The sequence below is a fragment of the Epinephelus moara genome, chromosome 6, assembly GCF_006386435.1.
Source record: "Epinephelus moara isolate mb chromosome 6, YSFRI_EMoa_1.0, whole genome shotgun sequence".
In the NCBI taxonomy this organism is placed as follows: domain Eukaryota; kingdom Metazoa; phylum Chordata; class Actinopteri; order Perciformes; family Serranidae; genus Epinephelus; species Epinephelus moara.
Window position 1 is genome coordinate 15,166,562 of NC_065511.1, and position 20,896 is coordinate 15,187,457.

The window sequence follows — 20,896 nt, forward strand, 5'->3', positions numbered from 1 at the left end:
CTACACGGTTCATACTACACTTTTGAAAAAAGCCTTAAATGAAAGCTGAGAGTCTGCACTTTAAGCAGGTATTCATTGTTTCATTTAAAACCCATTGTGGTGGTGTACAGAGCCAAAATGACGACAACTGTATCATTGTCCAAATATTTATGGACCTGACTGTAAGTCATTCAGCGTGCCCTGAATTATGTCAAAGTCATGCAGAATACAAAATCCTACTTTATGTATCTGTTAATATTTTCTTGTCTAGTTATTTGTGTTGTTGTGTGTCTTGCAGCTTCCACAATGGACAGCAAGAAGCTGCTTATTTTGGCCAGCATCAGACAACCCATGGCTGACCACAGCAACAAGGTAACACACATGCAGACACCCACAGAGTCTCTATGTGACTATTCTGCTCAATCACAATCTCTTTAACATTTTTATTAACAGTTTAGTTAAGTGGGGTTTTTTTTCAGATAATCATGATGTTGTTATGTCTCACACTCTTGTCTGGCTCTCTCTGTGTCCCAGGTCAAGAAGCGTGTTGTCCAGGTGATCAGTGCGATGGCTCATCACGGCTACCTGGAGTTAGACGGAGGGGAGTTACTGGTTCGATTCATTGTTCAACACTGTGCCTTACCTGACACATATCGGGTACAACTTCTTTTGTGTTAAATATTTGATAAGTGGATTTGTGTGGAAGTTGTGTCTCATAACCATTTTATTCATTTATGTATATCCTTGCATAATGTGGCTCATTTGATAATAGAAGCTTGAGTGGTTGTTGTTGCTTTATGAATCTTTAAGAAAGAGCATTACTGCTCAAGTAATTTCAATAATCTCCATCTTATGTTTACCAAAGCTAATAAACGACAAAAAGTTGAAGAAAACAATTAAGCAAACAAACACATACATAAGGTCAATGGACAATATGGAAAATACACACCAACTAATATGTTACCAGTGCAACACATAATGCGTAAGTGTTTCACATCTGAAGCTAAAGCCTTTGAAAGAAGTACTAGACAAGGCTTGCAAATAAACTGACTAGTTGTCAAAACTTTTGCATCACAGGAGGACATCTATTGATTGATTGATTGATTGATTGATTAATGGGACGGTATATAAAACATTTATCTGTATATGAATGTGTTTGTGTGTCTCCAGCGTGGCCATAAGCCCATAGATCCAGAGGAGGTGACTAATGAGGCGCTGAGGACAATGTGTGACAACACTCTTCATCTCCTGACTACCACTGTTGGACGACTAGCTGATGTACGCAGAGACTATCTACATGTCTATTCATCTGTCTGATCTGTTCATGACTGAATCATTTGTCATCCCAAAATCATGCAACTGCTGACATTGTTGCAGATGTTTTTTTTACTGCAGTTGGATGTTTCTGAAGTTTGAGTTTTATAATGATTTAGTTGAGATCAGATAATGTGTCAGTTAACAGCAGTTGTTGTCCACTGGGTGTTTTAGGTGAACGATGCTCAGACGCATAACATGTAATTTCTTGTTTGTAGGTGCTATGGCCAAAGCTGCTGTACTATCTGACCCCTTCACAGTACAGCAACGCCACCACTCCTCTGTGTAAGAGTCTGATAGTGCTGGGCAACAAGAAGAAAAGTAGCCAGGAGCCCAGCTTCAACATAGACTTTACACAGGAAGGTAAGAGGAACATTTACTGACCAGGTGCATCTCTGTGAAGGTCATCTGCTGTGTGTGTGTTCCATGTTAGATATAAATCAGCTATAAAGAGCACATTGCAATGTGAAACAGGGCTGCAGTTAATGGTTGTTTTTATTATTGATTCAACTGTAGATTATTTTCTAGATTAATCGTTTGGTTTATAAAACACCCGATAACAGTGAAAAATGTCCAAAGTCCAAGGTGATGTCTTTAAATGTCTTGCTTGTCAGTCAGTAACCCAAAGATATCCAGTTTGATTTGATACAAAACAGAGACCAGCAGGAAAAATTACTTTAACAGTTAATTATTATCAAATAGTTGACGATTATTTTTCTGCAGACTGACTAATTGTTCCAGCTCTAATTTGAAAGTTACTATTCCTGTTGTTCTGTGTGGTCTATGTCAAGCTAAATGTGTCTTACCTCTCTCCTCCAGTGAATCTTCCCTCTCCTCAAACACTAATGGTCAGACTGCTGGTAAGTAAAACAACTCAATAACACATATACAAACTGGTGACTTTATGTGGAGCCAAAGCTACACACAGACAACTGTGCAAATAGGTTGGATAAACTACTTTTTTTGTGTCTACAGTATAAAACAACAAGCTTATAAACATCCAGTCTAATTACTGGATTGAGGAACTGATTGTAATGAAGTATAATTAATGAATTGCAGCCTCTGGTTTAGGCAAAATGTTTGTCATGCCAAATAATCCTTGTAAACTGTCAAGGCTGATTTTCTCTTTAATGCTTCAGTCACAATCTGTGATTATCATTGTATTAATTTCTAGAGCTGCTCTTACTCTACAGTATTCAACATGAAGCAGGGATCAAAGGAGTAACACAGTAATCCTACTCAAGTGGTCACTTTACTTGCTTAAATCAGTAAAAGGTACTTTGTAATTTAAAACGTCTCTGACAGGTATCTGTATATCTGCATGTGTTTATGTCCTGGGTTGCTTCTGTGTTTTCCAGGTGAATGCAGCGTTCCCATTCAGTAACAGAGGTCATGGAGCTCCGTCCCTCTCTCTCCTTCAAACCCTCAGTGTCAACATCCACCCCAATACAGAGATACTCTGGGAGAAAGAGATACCTCCTCTGCTCTCAGTGTTAGAGGGTATATAAGGAAATAATCTTCTAATCTAGTAATATAATGTAAAAATAAAATAATCTAGTCTTTTTTTCTCATAGTGATACTGCAGTAGACATTTATGTCTGCGCCACATGGTTTACAGCAGACATTTGTAGGGGGGAGGGTGTCTTGGGACCTTTTTCTTTTCATTCACCACCTACAAAAGTTTTTTTCTCTTTAGTGGTCTGACTGTGTGTTGTTGTTTCCAGAGTCAACGGCAGAGAGCCTGGATGAGAAGCACTGGGAGGAAAAGTTGCTAAAGGTGTGCTTGTCTACTGTATCTATGGGAATATTATTTCATTCACATTATGATGTGTCAGTGTTTTATGTTTGAATAAAACCAAAATGTGGTGATAATAGAAGAATTGTTTCTTTAGCCCATGTTAGAGTGATAATTACCATTTATTTTGTACTAATGGTGTAAATTTTAAGTCTGTATTGATATGAAAATATTTAAATCTAACTTCATTTAATGAAATGTCATTTAAAATTTTTTGTCTTCAGCTCTTGTCCAAAACCCTGGCTACTATTGATGATGACAAGTGGGTGAGTCACTTGGCAGCCGAAGCAACAAGATACCTCTCCACGTATAACAACGCCTTAGAGGAGAAGGTGAGCTGATTGAAAGCTATTGCTTTGATATAGTTACCAACATTTGTCCAGTGACATTAAACAAATAGGCATAGTTTTGTGGTTTGTCAAGGTACTAGGGCCCCACAGTAAGCCTAATTTAGTGCTTCATGTTGGTGATAATTGAACTCAAAAAGCTGACAGTGTTGAACTGTGGTTCATCCTTTGGGGCTCATGACCTCCTGAAACAGAGTCATGCCACCCTCATCAAGGGTGAAGTGTAAAGTAGTAAGTAAAAAATGTTAACAAATGTTCTGCAAAATTAAGTGGTTGCAATTTGGGATAGTGTGGTATTTATGCTATGTGTAGACATTATAACATGATGTTGCAACCTAGTGAGGGGCCCCAGCCTGTAGTATGAGAACCACTGATAGGAACGCAGTGTAGATGGGAAACAGTACTAACTACAGTTAAGTACATAGTGTATATGCAAATAATTTACGCAGCATGTTTTCCTCTCTCTAGAGTTTCCTGTATCGATGTATAGGAGTGACTCTTCAGCAGTGTTTCAATAAGGAGGTGGTTAAAAAACAGCTGCAGGAAATCCTCCTTGCAGCACGACACAATGATGCCGTTGAAAGAGAGGTACCTGCAGATGATGATTTGTCTAATTTTGTGGTTTTGAAAAAAATCAGAAAACATCTCTCAGTATTTGGTATTGTGTTTCACACCAGAACAGATTAAAGCTCTAACTGATGGTCTGTGTCTGTGTCATCTGTATCTATCAGGGAATTGCAATGGGTGTTGGCCTGTGTGCCAACAGCCACTTGGAGGGAACTCTGGCCAAGCTGGAAGAGTTTGGCAAGTCAGACGCCTTCAAGAAGTCACCAAGCATCTTCAATCTTCTCAAAGTACTGGAACCTTTTTGATTAATTGCAAATGAAGATCAGGTTGTATTACTTTTGCTGTGATAAAGCATCTGTTGTCTGTCTTCATCTCTCCCTCCTTTCCTGTTTTCAGGAACGTAATGACGTTGAGGTAGAGAAGGTGAAAAGCACATTAATCTTGTGTTATGGTCATGTGGCTCTGAATGCACCTCCAGAAAAGATTCTGACCCGCATTGATCAAGACATCCTGCGTTGCATCAGTAAACACTTCAATACCAAGGTAATGTAAATATTTATTTAACATTGATTTGTGATTAAAAATGGGATGCTCACACAGATTATGTGAATATTATGATTTCAGCCGACTAAAGCTGCCATCTATATTTGGTATTAGGCAGCAAATTTCAAGACTTTTCAATAATGTCGGTTTACTTTTTTTGCCTCAAGTGCATTTTTACATTATTGTAATTAAATGGACTCTCTGTTAGGTTGGTCACTTAAAGCAGGACTAAATTTAAGAGAGCACTGACCCATTGACGTTGTATGTGTGTAACAGTGATCGGCAGTAAATGGTGAAAAACATGTTGCATCATACCTCTTGTGATTTGTCTTTCGTATCTGAGTCAGTATCTCAGTAAACAGATAGGGCCCTGTTTTTGTGGCAGTGCATGACCAGCATACGGTACACAGGTGGAAAGAGAGTCACAAACAGGTGGGAGATTCAGTCAAGTGAGGTCTTTGACTTTGTACTGAGAAAAGATGTCCCACGTCTGATTTTGGTGTAACATCTTCCTGGTGCCACTTTGGTAATTTTTTCAACAATAGCAAATAGAAAGTAACAATAACGGAATACTGCTTAAAATATAAATACATTATTTTAATTAAAATATAAGTTCTGTATTTTTCAACCCGGACCTGTCAATTTTTGTCTGCAAAAAGTGCTTGCTTTTGCCATAGACAGTCTCAGATTAGTGTCTGACAACATAATGGAAAGGATTTCTACAGAGGTTGACATTTTTGTTAAAGAGTAAGATCCTTTTTTCGGGGCTCCTGGTGGCTTAGCGGATAGAGTAGGTGTCTCTCTTTCCCCCCATCACACTGAGCCTATCCTATCCAATCTAATAAAGGCAAAAAGCCAAAAATAATCTTTTGTTTAACCAAAAAAGTCCTGAAATCACCATCACCAAACGCACCAGACAGTGCTTGAATAAAAATAGGACCCATTAACTTCCTACAGGTAGGACAGCTGTATTTGTATGTGCACTCATGACTTTATTACCTCTATTTCATGCAGGTTCTGGGGATTAAAGTAGAGACAAAGGTATTGTCACAGGAGTACGGGCGCTGTCTCTATTAATTTCCTTTTTTTACTTACTTGTTAACTCTTCATCCTATTTTTATTTTATCCTGCTCTCCCTTCTTACTCTTTCTCTCTACTCTGCACACTTGTGGTGATATCATCACTAAAATCTTTACTGACAGTCTCAAAGCCAAGAAAACAAAGCTTGATACAAGGCAGCAACTACTTTTTCTATGAGCTTTTTTAGTGCTGTATCTTAGTTGTATTTCACACTGGTAGAGCATTAGATTTTAATGTCTGTCTCTGTAATTTGCCATGGTGGTGGAGCACATGTAGTTTAGTTTGAGGACTTTAATTTTCTTTTTTGAACAATACTGAGTAAAAAACAGACCAAATCTAATGTTGCAGGTGGACTATAACCTGGCTCGTTCAGATAAGTCAAAATGCTCTACTAAGGTGAAATGTAGCACTTGATACACCATACAACAGTCGAGTATCAAATGCTCCCCGGTATAGGCTTGAAAGGTGGCTGTTTATAAGTTTATAATTTCCACATTGATTGAGAACAGTGGCTATGGTCAGCTTGAATTGAGCCACTCACAGTAGACCCTAACCCAATTATCACCAAATTTCACAGATGAAAAGTATCAAAACATTTTTTAAGTCACTTTTAGTGCCCACAGGGAGTGTTTGATACTTTCAGCTGGATGTGGGGTGGATTATTATTCTGTTGCACTAATGAAAAATCCATCACATGGTTACCAGATGATGATACCTTGCATCTGAAGCACTATGAGTTTTGAAAGCAGCTGGGATTTCACAAAGCCTGCAGGGGCGAATTAACAAAAAATGGATTGCCACCACTGATAGCACCATGAATTTCTATCCGCCCCATCTCAACATCTGATTCACAATAGATACGGCACTAATTATGTTGCAGCACAGACACACCCATAAGTTATGCAGCTGAGTGTAATTTGTCTTTTTTTTTGCATCTGATTGCAAATATCCAGTTGTAAAGTACTGTAACTGCATGTCACTGTTAGTGCTGATCTTTGTGAATTGGACTGTTTTGGCAATGAGGCTTAATTGTTTCTTTTTTCTTATTTGTGCCAGTTTAGCGGCCGCAAAAGCTGAGCAATCCTTTTGTCAGTTCACCCCTCAGTGTTTCCTCTGTCCATTACTGAACCAAATATGATGCAAACTATTTTTAAAATGACCAACATTGCTAACATAATGCCAATTACATTACTTATGTCTGTTTAATGAGTTTAAAGGGAAAGGTTCGTGTTAAATATGCATTTAACGTTTGCTATATTTGGCTCTTTTTTTAAAGCTTTTACAATGGTGCTGCATTATTTATGCAGTTGTAAGCTGTTAGCACGACTAATGTGATGTGCATAGTTTGGCAAAACCACCGCACAACACCACAAACTGCATCTACATTAAGCTACCATACCTTCCCTTTTAGATCCATCTCCCTTTGATCTACACATGAGGGCATCTCATTTTTCTTTCTTTCCTTCATTTCTTAACAGTGGATTGTCTTTTAAATGCTCACCAATGACTTACTCTCTGTGTAAAAGGGCTTTGATTATTTCTTGCTAAATCCTAACAGCTCTTGGTGTGTGTTCTGTCACCTCTCAGACCAGAGCCTGCGGGTGGTTTGCTGTTCAACCAATCTCTGATATCTAATCTCTAATCACACAACTCTGATTTCAAACTTCTCTCCATCCATAGGCATGGAGGATCAATCTACAATATCACTATTGGATTGATTTGATTGATTGAGTGGATTGATTGCTTCATTTTTGTATTGCTGGAATGACTTTGGATTGTGTTTGCTCCGCTGACACTTGTAGGGTTGCATCCACTGAAAGAGGCTGCGGTTGGCCTTGTTGTTTGCATTCCTGACAATTAGGAAAAAGCTATTATCCAATTTTCTTCATATTTAGCCTACTTTTCCTCTTGACTTGAATCTTTTAATCTGTGTTTGTTATTTCATACTTTCTGTGTTGTGTGTATGTATTTGTGTTTTTCTTTTTATTTCAGGACCTGACTATGAAACTCAGTTTGGTCCAGAGTGTTGGGCTCATAGCCAAAGCCATCAGTGAGTGTGTGAAGAAACAAGGCTACATCTTCTCACGCAAACAGGAGCTCATTACTGTTATGCTGGTCAGTAATCAGTCATCACAAACAAGTCGTAAATGTTTAATTGCTGATGCGGCAACATTTTTTCTGATCTCTCTCTCTCTTCTGTCGTATCTGCACTGGTCAGGATTTTATCAAGGCAGAGCCAGCTGATTCTTTGAGGACTCCAGTACGCCATCTTGTGATGACCACCTGTGCCAACCTAATGTATCCTTCAGCTATAATGACAGATGTTTATCACACATATTCACAAAAATCTGAGGTGTCCCTGCATTCTTGCACTAGGGGTTCTGTCATTTGTCCATCTGTCCAGTGTGTTATCCTTGACCTTTAGTGTTTCAGGCCTCTGGACCCTGCGCTGAGTGAAAATGAGAGCTTTGACCTGCTGAAGGTGTGTGTGAACAGTGTGTTCTCCCTGCCAACTGAGACACACACTCCAGAGAAAACCAAAGAAGAGGACATACTGGACCCCAAGCAGAGAAAGGTAAAGTAAAGTAGGGCAACATGTGCATGCACACATTATACCTCACAAATCTGCTATATATAATTGAATTATGCCAACACAAATTTTAATGCTCACAACTACAGTGGAAACCACTTGTAGTGGTCATAGTTACAGTGATCAGTTGCTTACATGGATCAAAAAGCTTGGGACAGAATCACTCCTATATGGTACTTTGCCTCAAGTTAACCAGTCTGCTGGCTACCCGAGGCTGCTGCGTGCACATTGAAATCATAGGAAAAAGAAAGTCAGTCACTGAAAAATGTAGTCTCCTCAAAGCTTTTGGCTGCTAATCATGGAGACAGAAAAAGGAATGTGCACAGGAACAGCACCTAATGCTCGGTCACGCAGTGCCCCCATAAGGACATTGCTGTACTGTGTTTGAAACACAGTAAACTGCATTAGGAATAAAGAAAAAAAAATCTGTTATAATAATCAGCTACTTATAGTAATCGGTATGATCTGCACGGTTGTGATCACTATGAGCTGCTTCCACTGTTTTAACATTTCTTCTTGTGTAGAGGCATGCAAGAACGTTTGAAACATGTACATTTCATAAAATAATTTTGTGTTTTTCTTTTCTTGTCTCTTCTTTCATGTTGTCAAACTAAATATGTACAGGCATTGTACAAAGACACGTTGACTGCACTGCAGGAGCTGCTGAAAAGTGTACTGGCCAAGGATCCCACACCTGATGGTCTGCAGAGTGTCTTCAAGGTGAAGCATGGTGTTGCACTAATCAGCTCTTCTTGTCATAGTACTGAGTGTTAGTACTATTTCTATTATTGCAAACTGAGTAGTTAATACTGTGGCTGCAAGCAGTGGTAGCTGTTGCCATCACATTGCTGAACATTGCTGAACAAGAGAAAATCCTTAACACTAAAACACTTCCCACTTCAGGTGATAGCTTTATTTAGCATTTTTCAGGCCATTTTAAAAATAGTTATTTCAAACATTAGTACTAACAGAGTTGATATCATAACTAAACAAGTAATGTAAGTTTTTTTGCTGTGTCTGGGGATACATAAGTAGTCCTGCTAGCTATTGCTGAATCCCTCCACTTTCTCCTGTGTGTCTTTCCTGTATCCCCATGACTTGTTCAGCTGTCTAATTAAAAAGAATAATTGGCCTCAGTGAGCTGCTACACATCAATAAGTAACTTTCCCAGCTGTATCATACTGCGGCACTGTGTCATCTGACATGACGTGTTTTATTATCCTGCGCAGCACATTGAATCATGGTTGAGCTCTGCACAGGACCACGAGAGAGAGAGAGCTGTCACAGCTACTGCTCACATATTGGCTTACTACCTGGATAACCTGACTGTCAAGGTACACACACAAACACACACACACACACACTCACATACACTTCTGGTTGTTTGTCCTGTCTTGAATTTCTAACATAACCATCCTGAACACACCATAGATGGTAGCTGTAATAACCATGGGTGTATAATTCTTATTTAAACATAATCAATGATCCAAAGTATTTAGAATATTTTGTCTTCACTTGATGTTAAAATTAAATATTAAACATTTTGTGTGACAGCCATTTTGTGCCTTTCCTTTCTTTGTATTTCTGTGCATCTTTGTGTAGAACATGGTGTCTTTCCACAACCTTGGAGCTCTGCTGGGTCGACTGTCTCCACGATGCTCTGACCCTCACCCTGCTGTACGCACTGCTGCTGTGGACTGTATATACTCACTGCTTTACATACAGCTACGCTATGAAGGTACAAAGACACAGGGCCATGACCTATTTTACCTTTGTCATATTATTCTATTTTATTTGCAGTCACTTAATGATAATTAGAATAATTATTTCTCATTCAACCTTCATAGTCAAACTATAACCTAGACTTTTTATGTCAACATACAACAACAAGTTTTTGTAAAGCCTGCTGTTTTGACTGAGTCATATTTTTGTATTTTTCTTTCTTTGTGTGAAGGTTTCTCTCTGGATTACAAGGATGAAGCTGTGGACGGTCTGTTACCCCTAAAAGACAAACTAGAAAACCCTGACCACTCAGTTCTATATAAGGCCTGCTCTGACCTCACCAAGGTACAGTTTGTACCACTTAGCAGGGCTGTCTTAAAATTTGTAATACATGTATTAATTTCTTTTTTTTTCTTGTGTCCACCATTATATAATCATACAGTCAGTGTTGCCTTTTTAATGTTTGTGTCAAGTTAGTAGACATAGTGGTAGTCTGTACAGTATAACTGTGTAATTGCGTCCTTCCCTGTGTGTGTCAGGTGATGAGTAAGCGTCTGCCTCAGCAGCAGCTGACGACGCTGGTGTTCATGTTGTTTGAAGGGCTGGTCGACAGTCAGGCAAACTGCTGCAGAGCCTCATCTGTCATCCTTAATACTCTGCTGAAGAACAGAGGAGGGGGACTTCAAGAGCTGGTAGCACACACACACACACACACACACACACACACACACACACACACACACACACACATAAACAGACTCTCACACAGCCTTTTGTCATATCTGCTGAGGTCGATAATTATATAGACATTAAATATTTGACGCACACACAGCTGTCGTGGGACACCAACCACAGTGCTTGTTTGTATGTTAGGTCCCAGAGATGCTGGAGGTGCTACATGTGCGTCTGCAGAGCATCACAGAGGAGCAGGTATGAACAGACATCAGTATGGCAATATTCAGCATGAACATTTTATTATTTCATATTATTTTATTTTATTATTCAATATATTTTGATATTAAGATATTTTGTTATTTTTTTGTGCTTTGAATAACAAATCATGCAGATCTGATTCTCCATTTTCTGGCTTATTTTGCAACAATGATCTGCTCACTGTGCAATTACATCTTCATTGTTTAGGTGAGAGTGGCAGTGGGACAGACTGTACTAATCCTGGCTTCTCAGCATCTACAGACTGTTATCAATACACTGATTAACCAACCACTTCCTTATGACAGGTAAATATACAAAATCTATGTAAACTACTCTACTTTAGCATGGCCACAAAATGTTTCACTAAGTTAATTCAGTCACCTTATTCTTTGATTGTCACTTTTTTAATGGAAAACCCCAAAACATAAGGTATTTCTGTCTCTCTGTCCAGCTGGACCAGCGAGATGTGGATGGCCTTGGGAGCAGACCCCATTGTAGCCAATCAGATCATTGAGATGGTGATGGAGAAGCTTCTCATCATGGCGCCCTACGTAGACCAGAGGGAGTCAGTCATCAGAGGAGGGACAACAAAGGTGGCCACCAATCAGCCACTGGCTGTAAGTCACAAACACTCACAGACATGTCACTGAATACATTACATCTATAAAGTTAATTAAGTTATTCATACATGATTATATTTAGGCAGATTTTAAAGTAGTAAATGCCCACAAAGGTCTTTGGGTTTTCAGTTTTATGTCTTCTGGCAAGATATAATTGTTAAATTTGGTAGTTTTACTATCGATCATTAGCCATTTTCTTTACGCAGTCTGTGTAGACCGTTTTATTGAGAAGGAGCGAGGATGATTCTCATGTTGACCTGCATGTGTGCCTGTGTTTTCTTTATTTCCAGATGACATGTGGTCTCAAAGAACTGTTATTAAATGGCCAGAGTCAGGAGCCGGCAGTCAGTCAGTTCGCTCAGCTCTTCTCCTGTCTCACCGTCAGACTCGGATCAAGTGTTGGGGTCTCAGCACCGAAGGACAACAACACTAAACACACAGCCTCTCTCCATGTAGCAGGGTGGGCATCTTTTTGTCTTCATAGTTAGTAAAATCAAGATGAGTTGTCTTTATGAACATTTGATTTCAGGTGTATCTGTGGGCTAACAATTTGGTATCACTGTTTTTGGTGTTTCAGGGTAGCAGCTGATGCCCTGCGAATCTTGTTAGCGCGGGCTCAGTTAGATGAGGTGATGAAAAGGCTGGATGAGGATAAGGCCTGGGACACAATAAAGGAACAGAATACACACATTACTGGAGTTACGCTACTGGCAAGGTACCTACACACACACTAAGCTGGGTGGGCTCAGTTTGAGATCTCAGTTACAAATTCACACTAGAATAAATGCTTGAATCATCCAGTGAACATGTAGCGTGAATTTGCAACACATTTCTGCTAAACTGCTCATCAGTATGAATGTAATGATGCTCAGTAAATTTATCAGGGGTTTAAAAAGATTTAAAACCCTTTAATGAAGGTGTATCTTTGGAGTTGATATTAAAAAGCAAATGAAACATGACCTTTTCCTGTCTTAAAACGTGAATTGAAATATAATTTCTCTTGTCTTTTTGCTTATTTCTCTTTCACATAACTAGTGAATGTGTTTTTAATAATGAATCCATTCTTTATATGAAGGCTGTGTAAGTTTGGGTGTTTACCTTGTCTCTAGGGCAATGGCTAAGCATGCTGGTCCAAGGTTGCCCGCCATTGTGGAGTGTCTGTGTCCCTCCTTGAACAACATCTATGAATGCCAGAGAATCACAGTCACTGCTTTCTTCTCTGAGGTAATACATCATGAAATACTGCATCATGTTTATTTTTTAGTTTTTCTACATTTGGAAAGAGGCCCAGTATGACTGTATATTTGGGCCATTGTAGGTAAAAAGCAAACGTCAGAGGACAGGAGTAATATTCTGAGAAAACACTTAGAAATCTACTGCCGGGGCGTTGGTAGTGTAGTGGATAGTGCTGCGCCCCATGTACAGAGGTGATGCCTCGCTGCAGCGGTTGCAGGTTCGACTCCGGCTTGCAACCCTTTGCTGCATGTCAACCCNTAGAAATCTACTGCCGGGGCGTTGGTAGTGTAGTGGATAGTGCTGCGCCCCATGTACAGAGGTGATGCTTGCTGCAGCGGTTGCAGGTTTGACTCCGGCTTGCAACCCTTTGCTGCATGTCAACCCCCATTCTCTCTCTCACCCCATTTCAATCTGTCCTGTCCATTAAAGGCAAAAAGCCTTAAAAAAAACAAAGAAAGAAAAGAAATTTGCCAGGAAGTCAGATGACGTAGTTTAAAGAACAAAGTCCACTTAGGGAGTAAGGTAAGTCGTGGTGGATGAACAGGTCTAGCACAGGACTTTCATTCAGGACACCGGGGTTCATGTCCCTTGAGCTGCCCTGTAAAGTATACCTCCACAGTTCCCACAAGGCCAGGGCCCCACAGTCTAAATGGATCCCATCCCAAACCTGTCAACTTACATATTGATAGGAATTCACATGCACATCATGATATCATACATTTCCAGAGACACATTGGTGTAAAATACAAACAAATTTCACCAAAAAAAATCTTTGCTGGTCCAAAGTTTTCTTTGACATATACGTCAGAGCCAGTGAGGACAATTTAGAGGGTCACAGTGAGGTCCACAAGGATGAAACAGGCTTACCTGATTGTAAAGACAGTGATTAGAATGGGCTACATTACAGATGAGGCAGACGCTGCAGTACTGTTAGCATCAGATGAGAAAGAGACCACCATGCACCCCACAGCTTCAGCGTCAAGTGAGGGAGAGACACTGTGCTCCTGCAGCCTCATTGTCAGGTGAGGGAGAGCTCTGACAGCTTGACAGAGGTTGCGACACTTTATAGCTTGTAATATTAAAAAGCTCCAACAATTACTCAGTACAATAATCTGTGTCCAATTTTCTAAAGTGGTCCATTAAATTCCATTGTGCAAAGTGTCCTCACTGTAGAAGATGTTAAAATTTGCTTACTCTGAGCTGCAGGAAAAGGGCCCACTCGGGGTTAGCTGAGGTGGGCCTCACATGTTTGTGTTACAGCTCGGCATTTATTTTCATATTTTTAGACTTGGTTTACTTTTTTTTTTCTCTTTTTAGGATGTATACAACTGCTGAATGCACACTGTGTACATAAAACTGGGTTCGGCTAAAGTTTATGGCCACAGTGTGCATTCAGCAGGTTTATATATCCTAAACACTGACAATAAGAAGTCAGCCAAGTCTAAAAATAATACACTGATGTTGACTCACTGGGGACGTGAACCCTGGTGTATTGGGTAAAAGTCCCGTGCTTGACCTAGTCATCCACAACCACATCCTCCCCATGTTAACTTTGTCAGTGTTTATACGACATCACCTGACCTTCTGCCAGTAAATTTGTGAGGTTTTACCCATACGTTTACCACTTTAATCTTAAAAAGTATCCACGTTTTTTCTTGTAAGTATGCCAATTTAATGTCAGTTTTTTCATGGAATTTTACCCCCCTCCTCTGGCTCCTTTTCTGGCTCCTTTATTTTACCTGCAGTGGCCCTAATACACCATCGTCATAGCCCAGTGTTTCATTAAGCTAAGTAAAATGAACAGTAACTGCTCCCACCTGTTGCCATCATCATATCTAAACTACCAATAACTTTTTCATATCCTTAACCCCCATGTAAGTGACATTATGTATGAAAATAAAATGCCATCAGTTGATAAAGAATATCGATCAGCTTTTATTGACCAGCAGGCAGAGAGAATTATTAACCTGATATATTTTGTTTCTCTTCAGCTCTTAAACCATCATGTGGTGACGGAGTTGATGTTGATAGATGTGTTAATGAACAACATGATGGAGAGGATATCAGATCCCTGTTGTAATGTCCGCATGTTGGCTGTGCGGGGGCTCGGCAATATAGCCGTGGGATCACCTGAAAAAGTACGATGCTCACACGCACACCAGAACACATCCTCTGCGCTAACACATGCAGACTAGCTGTTAGATCTCTGACAGATATCATTTTTATGGGATCCTTGTGTCCTTCTTCTTACTCTGACCTCCTTTGTCCGCTAGGTGAACAAATATGCCAAAGAGCTGCTGGCTGCCATGAGTTCAGGCATGGAGGAGAAAGACGATCCAGGTAAAGTGACTGCCAAGTCATTTTCTGTGCTGGAAAAAGTAAAGTCACAGAAATCTGTAGTCTGGCTCTCCTGATTGATTGCAGTGCTTCTTAAAGCTTACAGTCTAGTGGTCTGGGGTTTCACTTTCCTTCTTCGCATCTATCATGTTTGTCATACAACATGTCCAGTGTCTCATCCTGGATGTTGTCATTAGTACAATAGCCATTTGTACTAATGACAACATCCAGGATGAGACACTGGACATGTTGTATGACAAACATGATAGATGCGAAGAAGGAAAGTGAAACCCCAGACCACTAGACTGTAAGCTTTAAGAAGCACTGCAATCAATCAGGAGAGCCAGACTACAGATTTCTGTGACTTTACTTTTTCCAGCACAGATGCACAGCACAATGGCTATTGTTCATCTCTGGCCTCTGGTCTTCCTGCAGGTAAGCTGATTACCCTCGAGGCCATGTCTGGTCTCTCTAAAGTTCTCCTCTATCTGGACAAAAAGAACGTCCACTTACTAGTGGTCTATATCTTCATGAAGATTAAACCGTTCTTGGAAAGTGTAAGTTTTGATGTATATATATTTTTTTAAGATGTTGTATGATGCTGTACTTTGTATAAGTCTCAAAATAGTCATAAGTATCTAGAATTGTTTATTTTATATTATCAGTGCCTGTCTGCAGGAGTTTTTACACTTAATGTTACAAGTTTTCTGTAGCTTTGTTCAACCTTGTTAGAAGGTGAAGCTGTTTCCCACACATACAGACACATACAACACTAACAGTTTCTTCTGGCTCATCCAGGAGAATGATGAGATCCGCTGTGCTTCCATCCATCTAATGGGGAACCTGTCCAAGTTTGGCTCAGGAGAGCCAGTGTTCAAAGACCAGATCCACAATGTTCTGGTCAGCCTGCTGTTACACCTGGTTGACCCAAACCCAGAGGTGGTCAAGGTACAGTAGGAAACGTTCATCCACACACACACACACACAAACTTTCAAAACAGCTTTTTTAAGTTTCATTTATTTTATTTTATTTTTTTAAATGTGTCCAGGCATGCAAGTATTCAATGCGAGTGTGTGCTCCGGTGGTGGGATCGGAGCAGATCACAGCCATGTTTCAGAACCACCTCCACGAAGACAAGAGCTTGCACTACGGAGAGTTCATCAATGACCTCACCAAGTACCTGGTGAGACACACACAGTGAAATATAAAGCATGGATGAATAGGTGCACCTTTTTATAAAGTATGAAATGTATTCAGATGGTTCTCTTGTAACTTTGTAATAAGAAATGATACTATGGAAATCTGAACAAAACATCCAAATTAGTTGTACTTCTGGCTTTAACGCAAAATGTATTTCACCTCACAGATTCCTTGCAAAGGCAGAACAGATGGTGTTGTTGAACCAACAGATCAGAGATAGTTATTGTTCTTTGCTTGTTTTGTGGTTTATAGATTCAGGACTTTCCAGGCATGCTGAACTTTTATCACATCTCAGTCATCCAGTTCTTCAAGAGCAACTGGCCTGAGGTCAGAGCAGGAGCTGCCATGTTTATAGGTATGAGAACACCACTCTGTCACCTCGCTCCATGCCATAACTAACTTCTTGAACTTAAGTTTATGTATGGATCAGAAACTGTGACCATGTTAACATGCACAAAATACTCCAGTTTTTGCCCTTATTCTGAAAAAGGGGATCTTCCTACTAAGCTCTTGACATGGCTTACGAAAATGAAGATTCCACTAATATTCCTGTTAACATGCAGCCGTGCATCCAGGATTAACATGCCCTAATATGTCCTTTATCATGTCAAATATGGAAAAGTGCCAAGATTTTTTCAAAGATCGTGTTGCGATATTTGTACATCATGAAAAACCCGTTGATATCCAAGTCTTTCATAATGTTTAAAAGTAGGTGTGTTTTTCCTTTCAACCGGAAGTATGGGCTTTTCTTTTGGACATGCATCTCTGCCCAAAGCTTACAAACTGTTGGCTAGATGGTTTGTGCACAATGTATCCATGACAACACACAGAGCTGACAATTTATGGGCAAGAGGGAGTGTTTTGCAAACTGTGGTAAAATCCCCACATTAGATGCATATTCCAAATGCACTGTATACATTTCCAAAAAAAAAAGTATTAAAACCCAAATAATACCAACATATCTCACGTCTTAATCTGAAAATGCTGCATGAGGAAACTCCATAAATGTTGCCATATTTGGAGTGATAGTGGAAAATTGGTGTGCATGTACATGTAGTCAGTGTGTTCCTACTGTATATGATGTGACCTGATGATGAGGTGTGTGTGTGTGTGTGCTATCAGGGTTTCTGCTCGGGAATCTTCCAGAGGAGCATTTCTCCCACCTCAACATGGGCACCATCACTAAAGGTGATTCACTGCACAATTATCTCTTCCTTCAAACATGTAAACTCATTCTGTTTGTCTCCTGGCATTGACTGTGTATTTGGTGTGTATTCTGTCCTCAGGTTTAGTGATGCTGCTCCAAGATCCAGATCCTGTGGTGAGAGTGAAGGCTGCTGAGGCCATGGGACATTTCCACTGACACACGACACGCGTACACACACACACACACACACACACACACACACACACACACACACACACACACACACACACAAAGACAATGACCTACATACAAATCTCAGTGTTTCCTTTAGTCACAAGTGGTAGGTTGCCGCTACATAGAAGACAAGAAACGTAATATTTATGATTTGGATTGCAGTTTACAGAAACATTTAGAGCCTGTCATTTAAACGTGCAGTCATTATAAGTGTTCAAGTAACGCAAATGCACCCTTCATTAAAACCAAAACAGGGACCAAAGCAGGAAGAGCCAGAAGCCAAACTTTAAGATTTACCAATGTCACGAAACCATACAAAATCAACACTGATAGTACTTATCCATACGCACAAATGCACATATATTTAGCCGTTAGCAGCTTCGTTTGACGCTTAACTATGGTACTTGAAAGGAGGTGATAATTCTTAACTTTATTTTAGTGACCAAAGACTGTGTTGCTCTTTACAGAGAGACGTCGTCTGCAGTGTTTAGCATTCTGTCAGAGTGACAGTACCAGAGATATACTGTGTTCTATCAATGAAATACACCATGTACCGAGACGTTTCTAATGCAAATGTTAAAACACATTTGAACTTAAGTAAAAAGTTTTTTTAGAATTGATATAGTTTCTTCAAATGTTATGTGAAAAGAACAGTAATGTGCATTTAAAGTACATGAGAACAGTTCCACATGGCTGGTAGCTGAAGTGTGTGTGTGTGTGTGTGTGTGTGTGTGTGTGTGTGTGTGTGTGAAGTTGTACCAGCATTTCATGATAGTGTTGTGGATGTTAGTTTTAGTTTGAAACAATCTCTTTTAGAGATAGTTCCAATGAAGCGGGCTTGGTATTAGTGTCAAAAACACCCTCCCTCTGATTAACATGTTTGGATTTTTTTTACAATCTGAGCTTTATCCCCACCAAATACACGACACCGTCAGTAAGTTAATGTGATATGATATATAAACTGCTAAAAATGCTGGACAGCTGTGAGTTAGTTGTGTGTGAAGGGTGTACCTGAAAGAAAACAGGATGGTTACGGTCTCATCACGTCAATTAAGTCAAGTAGTCCCGGTCATCTAGCCAGCAATAACCAGTCAGTAACTACTTTTACTTTTAACTTTATAACCAATCTCTATCAGCAGGACTCGTGCGTACTAACAGTCCTGCTTTTGGAGCGGTGCAGTATCTAACATGTGAACTGGCTCGTTCAGAACAGAGTAAAGACGGTTTAGCCACGATTTTGAACCACATGGACATATTGGTGCCAGGCTCACTTCGCTGTTTACAAATCATTGCCACCGCTACAACTTAATGGCCGCACTTGCTGGCATGACAAGAATTCCTTTGGTCCACCTGAGACGGCTGCTTTGACCACTCTCTCTTTATTCTGCACACATTTTATGATTTATTTTCACATTACCGGTCACAAGAGCGTTCAGCCGCGTTCTGTATGAGCACTAAGTACCACAAGAACGTTGCCAGGCATTCTGTGGCAGCCATGATAAACGCATCTGCCAACTGATGTGGTGATTCTTATCATCTTAGTCAGTTGCATCGCCATTTAACATATATCTGAGAGGTGAATATTACGTGGTGAGCCAGGTTAAACCTACAGTCCGAAGTCTGAACCAGCCAGTTCCTGTCAATCAAACTATTACTTAACCAATGTTGTTAGGCAGAACAGACCAGTGTAGCCAGTTAGTGCCAAATGTTCACTGATAAAATATATTATAACATATATTATAATAGCACCATAGAGATGCTGTAAATGATTTTCTCTTTGAATGCACTTAATGTTGTTTCTATGTCATTATTCCATCAAATGTTTGTACAGTTTTAGGCTACAGCTATTGGTTTGCAGGTCTCTTACTATCGTGTAAATATACGTGTGAGTGCTGTATTGTGTAAGGATGTCTTTATGTTACTGAAACTTTTATGTCTCCAAATTAATTCACTCAAATGCCAACAAGAAGGAGTGCGAAAATAATCCATTATATGTCTTTATTTTAATCCATTTGGTGACAGAAAGCGTCACATAGAGAGTCAGGTGAAAGCAATATTGTTTGTTGTAGAATACATGATTATATGTTTGTCTACCTTAAATATTTCTGTTGCACTTTCATGCTCTGTCATGTAATCCCTAATTTTTAAGAACTGAATTGCAAATGAGGAGCTGAACCTGTTTATACTTTTATCTTAATTTTAATTTTCTTCACAAGAGATGATACTTTTTTTTGCCCTTAGGTAATTGACAAAAGCTGGTTTCAGCTTAGTTTTTGATTATGTAACAGGAAAGAAAATGTTTTCCCTAATGTGTAGAAAAAAGCCAACATTCATACTGTAAAATTATCAGTCAATTATAAACGGCTGCTCCCATTGTATTAGACGTTCAACAAACAGGGGCTCGTGGCTTCCAGCACTTTCTAACACTATGGCTTGGTTTAGGGTGAATGGTAAATATAAATAATGTTCCGAGTTTTAAAAGCTGTTTGAACTTTATACCATTGATATAATTTTTTCATGTCATCTACCTGTTTTTTAACATGTTGAATGCTGTTAATGTCTCAGTGTGTGTGACACGTGGCTCCATGTGTGAATGTGTGCATGTCATTTTTCATGTTACTGGATCAGAGGAGAGAGTGGATGACGGCAATCAGTGTATTTAAAATGAAGAAATAAACATCCATCAAAAATATAACTGGTGATTTCTTTGGTTTGTAAAATTGAATGTTCAACATGAATGTACTTTTCTGTTTGTCCATACGGGGGCAGTAAAGAGCAACGTACTGTGATCATGCAACAAGGATACCAGAAAATATCTTTTTTTTTTCAACCTCTTGATGTTGTCCAAGATCATTTCATTTCATGTCACAGTGTTCCAGTGTGTACCTCAGGTGCAGTTTGTCTTAATGCAACAACAGAATAGATTAGAAGTAACTTAAACACAAAGGTGCACTAATGAGTCAAATAATGCTCCCAGCCTAATTGCAGCATATTTCCCTCACCGCTCTTTATTTTATTCCTTGAGTTGTTGCCTGCTCTTCCATCATATTCATCATTAATGTAAATGTTCCAGCGTAACAAAGCGTTAGAGCCGTGTTTTGGGATTTTATTTTATGAGCGGCTGTGTGTCATGTTCACATGATCTCATATTGAGTCTGTCGGTCTTTGTGTCCATGTGGACTGACTGACCCATGTTAGACGAGAACAGTGAGTGTAACATATTGGGAAATTGCAACTGTCCTCTCTTTGTG

At 39.6% G+C, this 20,896-nt stretch overlaps 1 protein-coding gene across 2 annotated transcripts in view; it reads left to right on the forward strand.

Annotated features, from left to right (window-relative positions):
• mroh1 (maestro heat-like repeat family member 1) overlaps nt 1-20,340 on the forward strand; it is a 31,043-nt gene extending 10,703 nt beyond the window's left edge. Inside the window, exons 12-45 of one of the 2 annotated variants that reach the window (XM_050046273.1) lie at nt 278-351; nt 514-636; nt 1,150-1,257; nt 1,512-1,656; nt 2,113-2,153; nt 2,652-2,793; nt 3,018-3,070; nt 3,313-3,420; nt 3,904-4,023; nt 4,167-4,289; nt 4,399-4,545; nt 5,560-5,586; nt 7,618-7,740; nt 7,844-7,923; nt 8,059-8,200; nt 8,840-8,935; nt 9,445-9,549; nt 9,818-9,953; nt 10,170-10,282; nt 10,477-10,629; nt 10,811-10,867; nt 11,078-11,175; nt 11,322-11,487; nt 11,781-11,950; nt 12,068-12,205; nt 12,600-12,714; nt 14,718-14,864; nt 15,000-15,066; nt 15,499-15,620; nt 15,862-16,011; nt 16,113-16,247; nt 16,517-16,619; nt 17,387-17,452; nt 17,551-20,340. In XM_050046273.1, coding sequence (XP_049902230.1) covers nt 278-351; nt 514-636; nt 1,150-1,257; nt 1,512-1,656; nt 2,113-2,153; nt 2,652-2,793; nt 3,018-3,070; nt 3,313-3,420; nt 3,904-4,023; nt 4,167-4,289; nt 4,399-4,545; nt 5,560-5,586; nt 7,618-7,740; nt 7,844-7,923; nt 8,059-8,200; nt 8,840-8,935; nt 9,445-9,549; nt 9,818-9,953; nt 10,170-10,282; nt 10,477-10,629; nt 10,811-10,867; nt 11,078-11,175; nt 11,322-11,487; nt 11,781-11,950; nt 12,068-12,205; nt 12,600-12,714; nt 14,718-14,864; nt 15,000-15,066; nt 15,499-15,620; nt 15,862-16,011; nt 16,113-16,247; nt 16,517-16,619; nt 17,387-17,452; nt 17,551-17,627 — 3,770 coding nt within the window. In that variant the 3' untranslated portion in view covers nt 17,628-20,340. The remainder of the gene's footprint in view (nt 1-277; nt 352-513; nt 637-1,149; nt 1,258-1,511; nt 1,657-2,112; nt 2,154-2,651; nt 2,794-3,017; nt 3,071-3,312; nt 3,421-3,903; nt 4,024-4,166; nt 4,290-4,398; nt 4,546-5,559; nt 5,587-7,617; nt 7,741-7,843; nt 7,924-8,058; nt 8,201-8,839; nt 8,936-9,444; nt 9,550-9,817; nt 9,954-10,169; nt 10,283-10,476; nt 10,630-10,810; nt 10,868-11,077; nt 11,176-11,321; nt 11,488-11,780; nt 11,951-12,067; nt 12,206-12,599; nt 12,715-14,717; nt 14,865-14,999; nt 15,067-15,498; nt 15,621-15,861; nt 16,012-16,112; nt 16,248-16,516; nt 16,620-17,386; nt 17,453-17,550) is intronic. The other variant, XM_050046274.1, reaches the window with a different exon arrangement.
• The last annotated feature ends 556 nt before the right edge of the window (nt 20,341-20,896 follow it).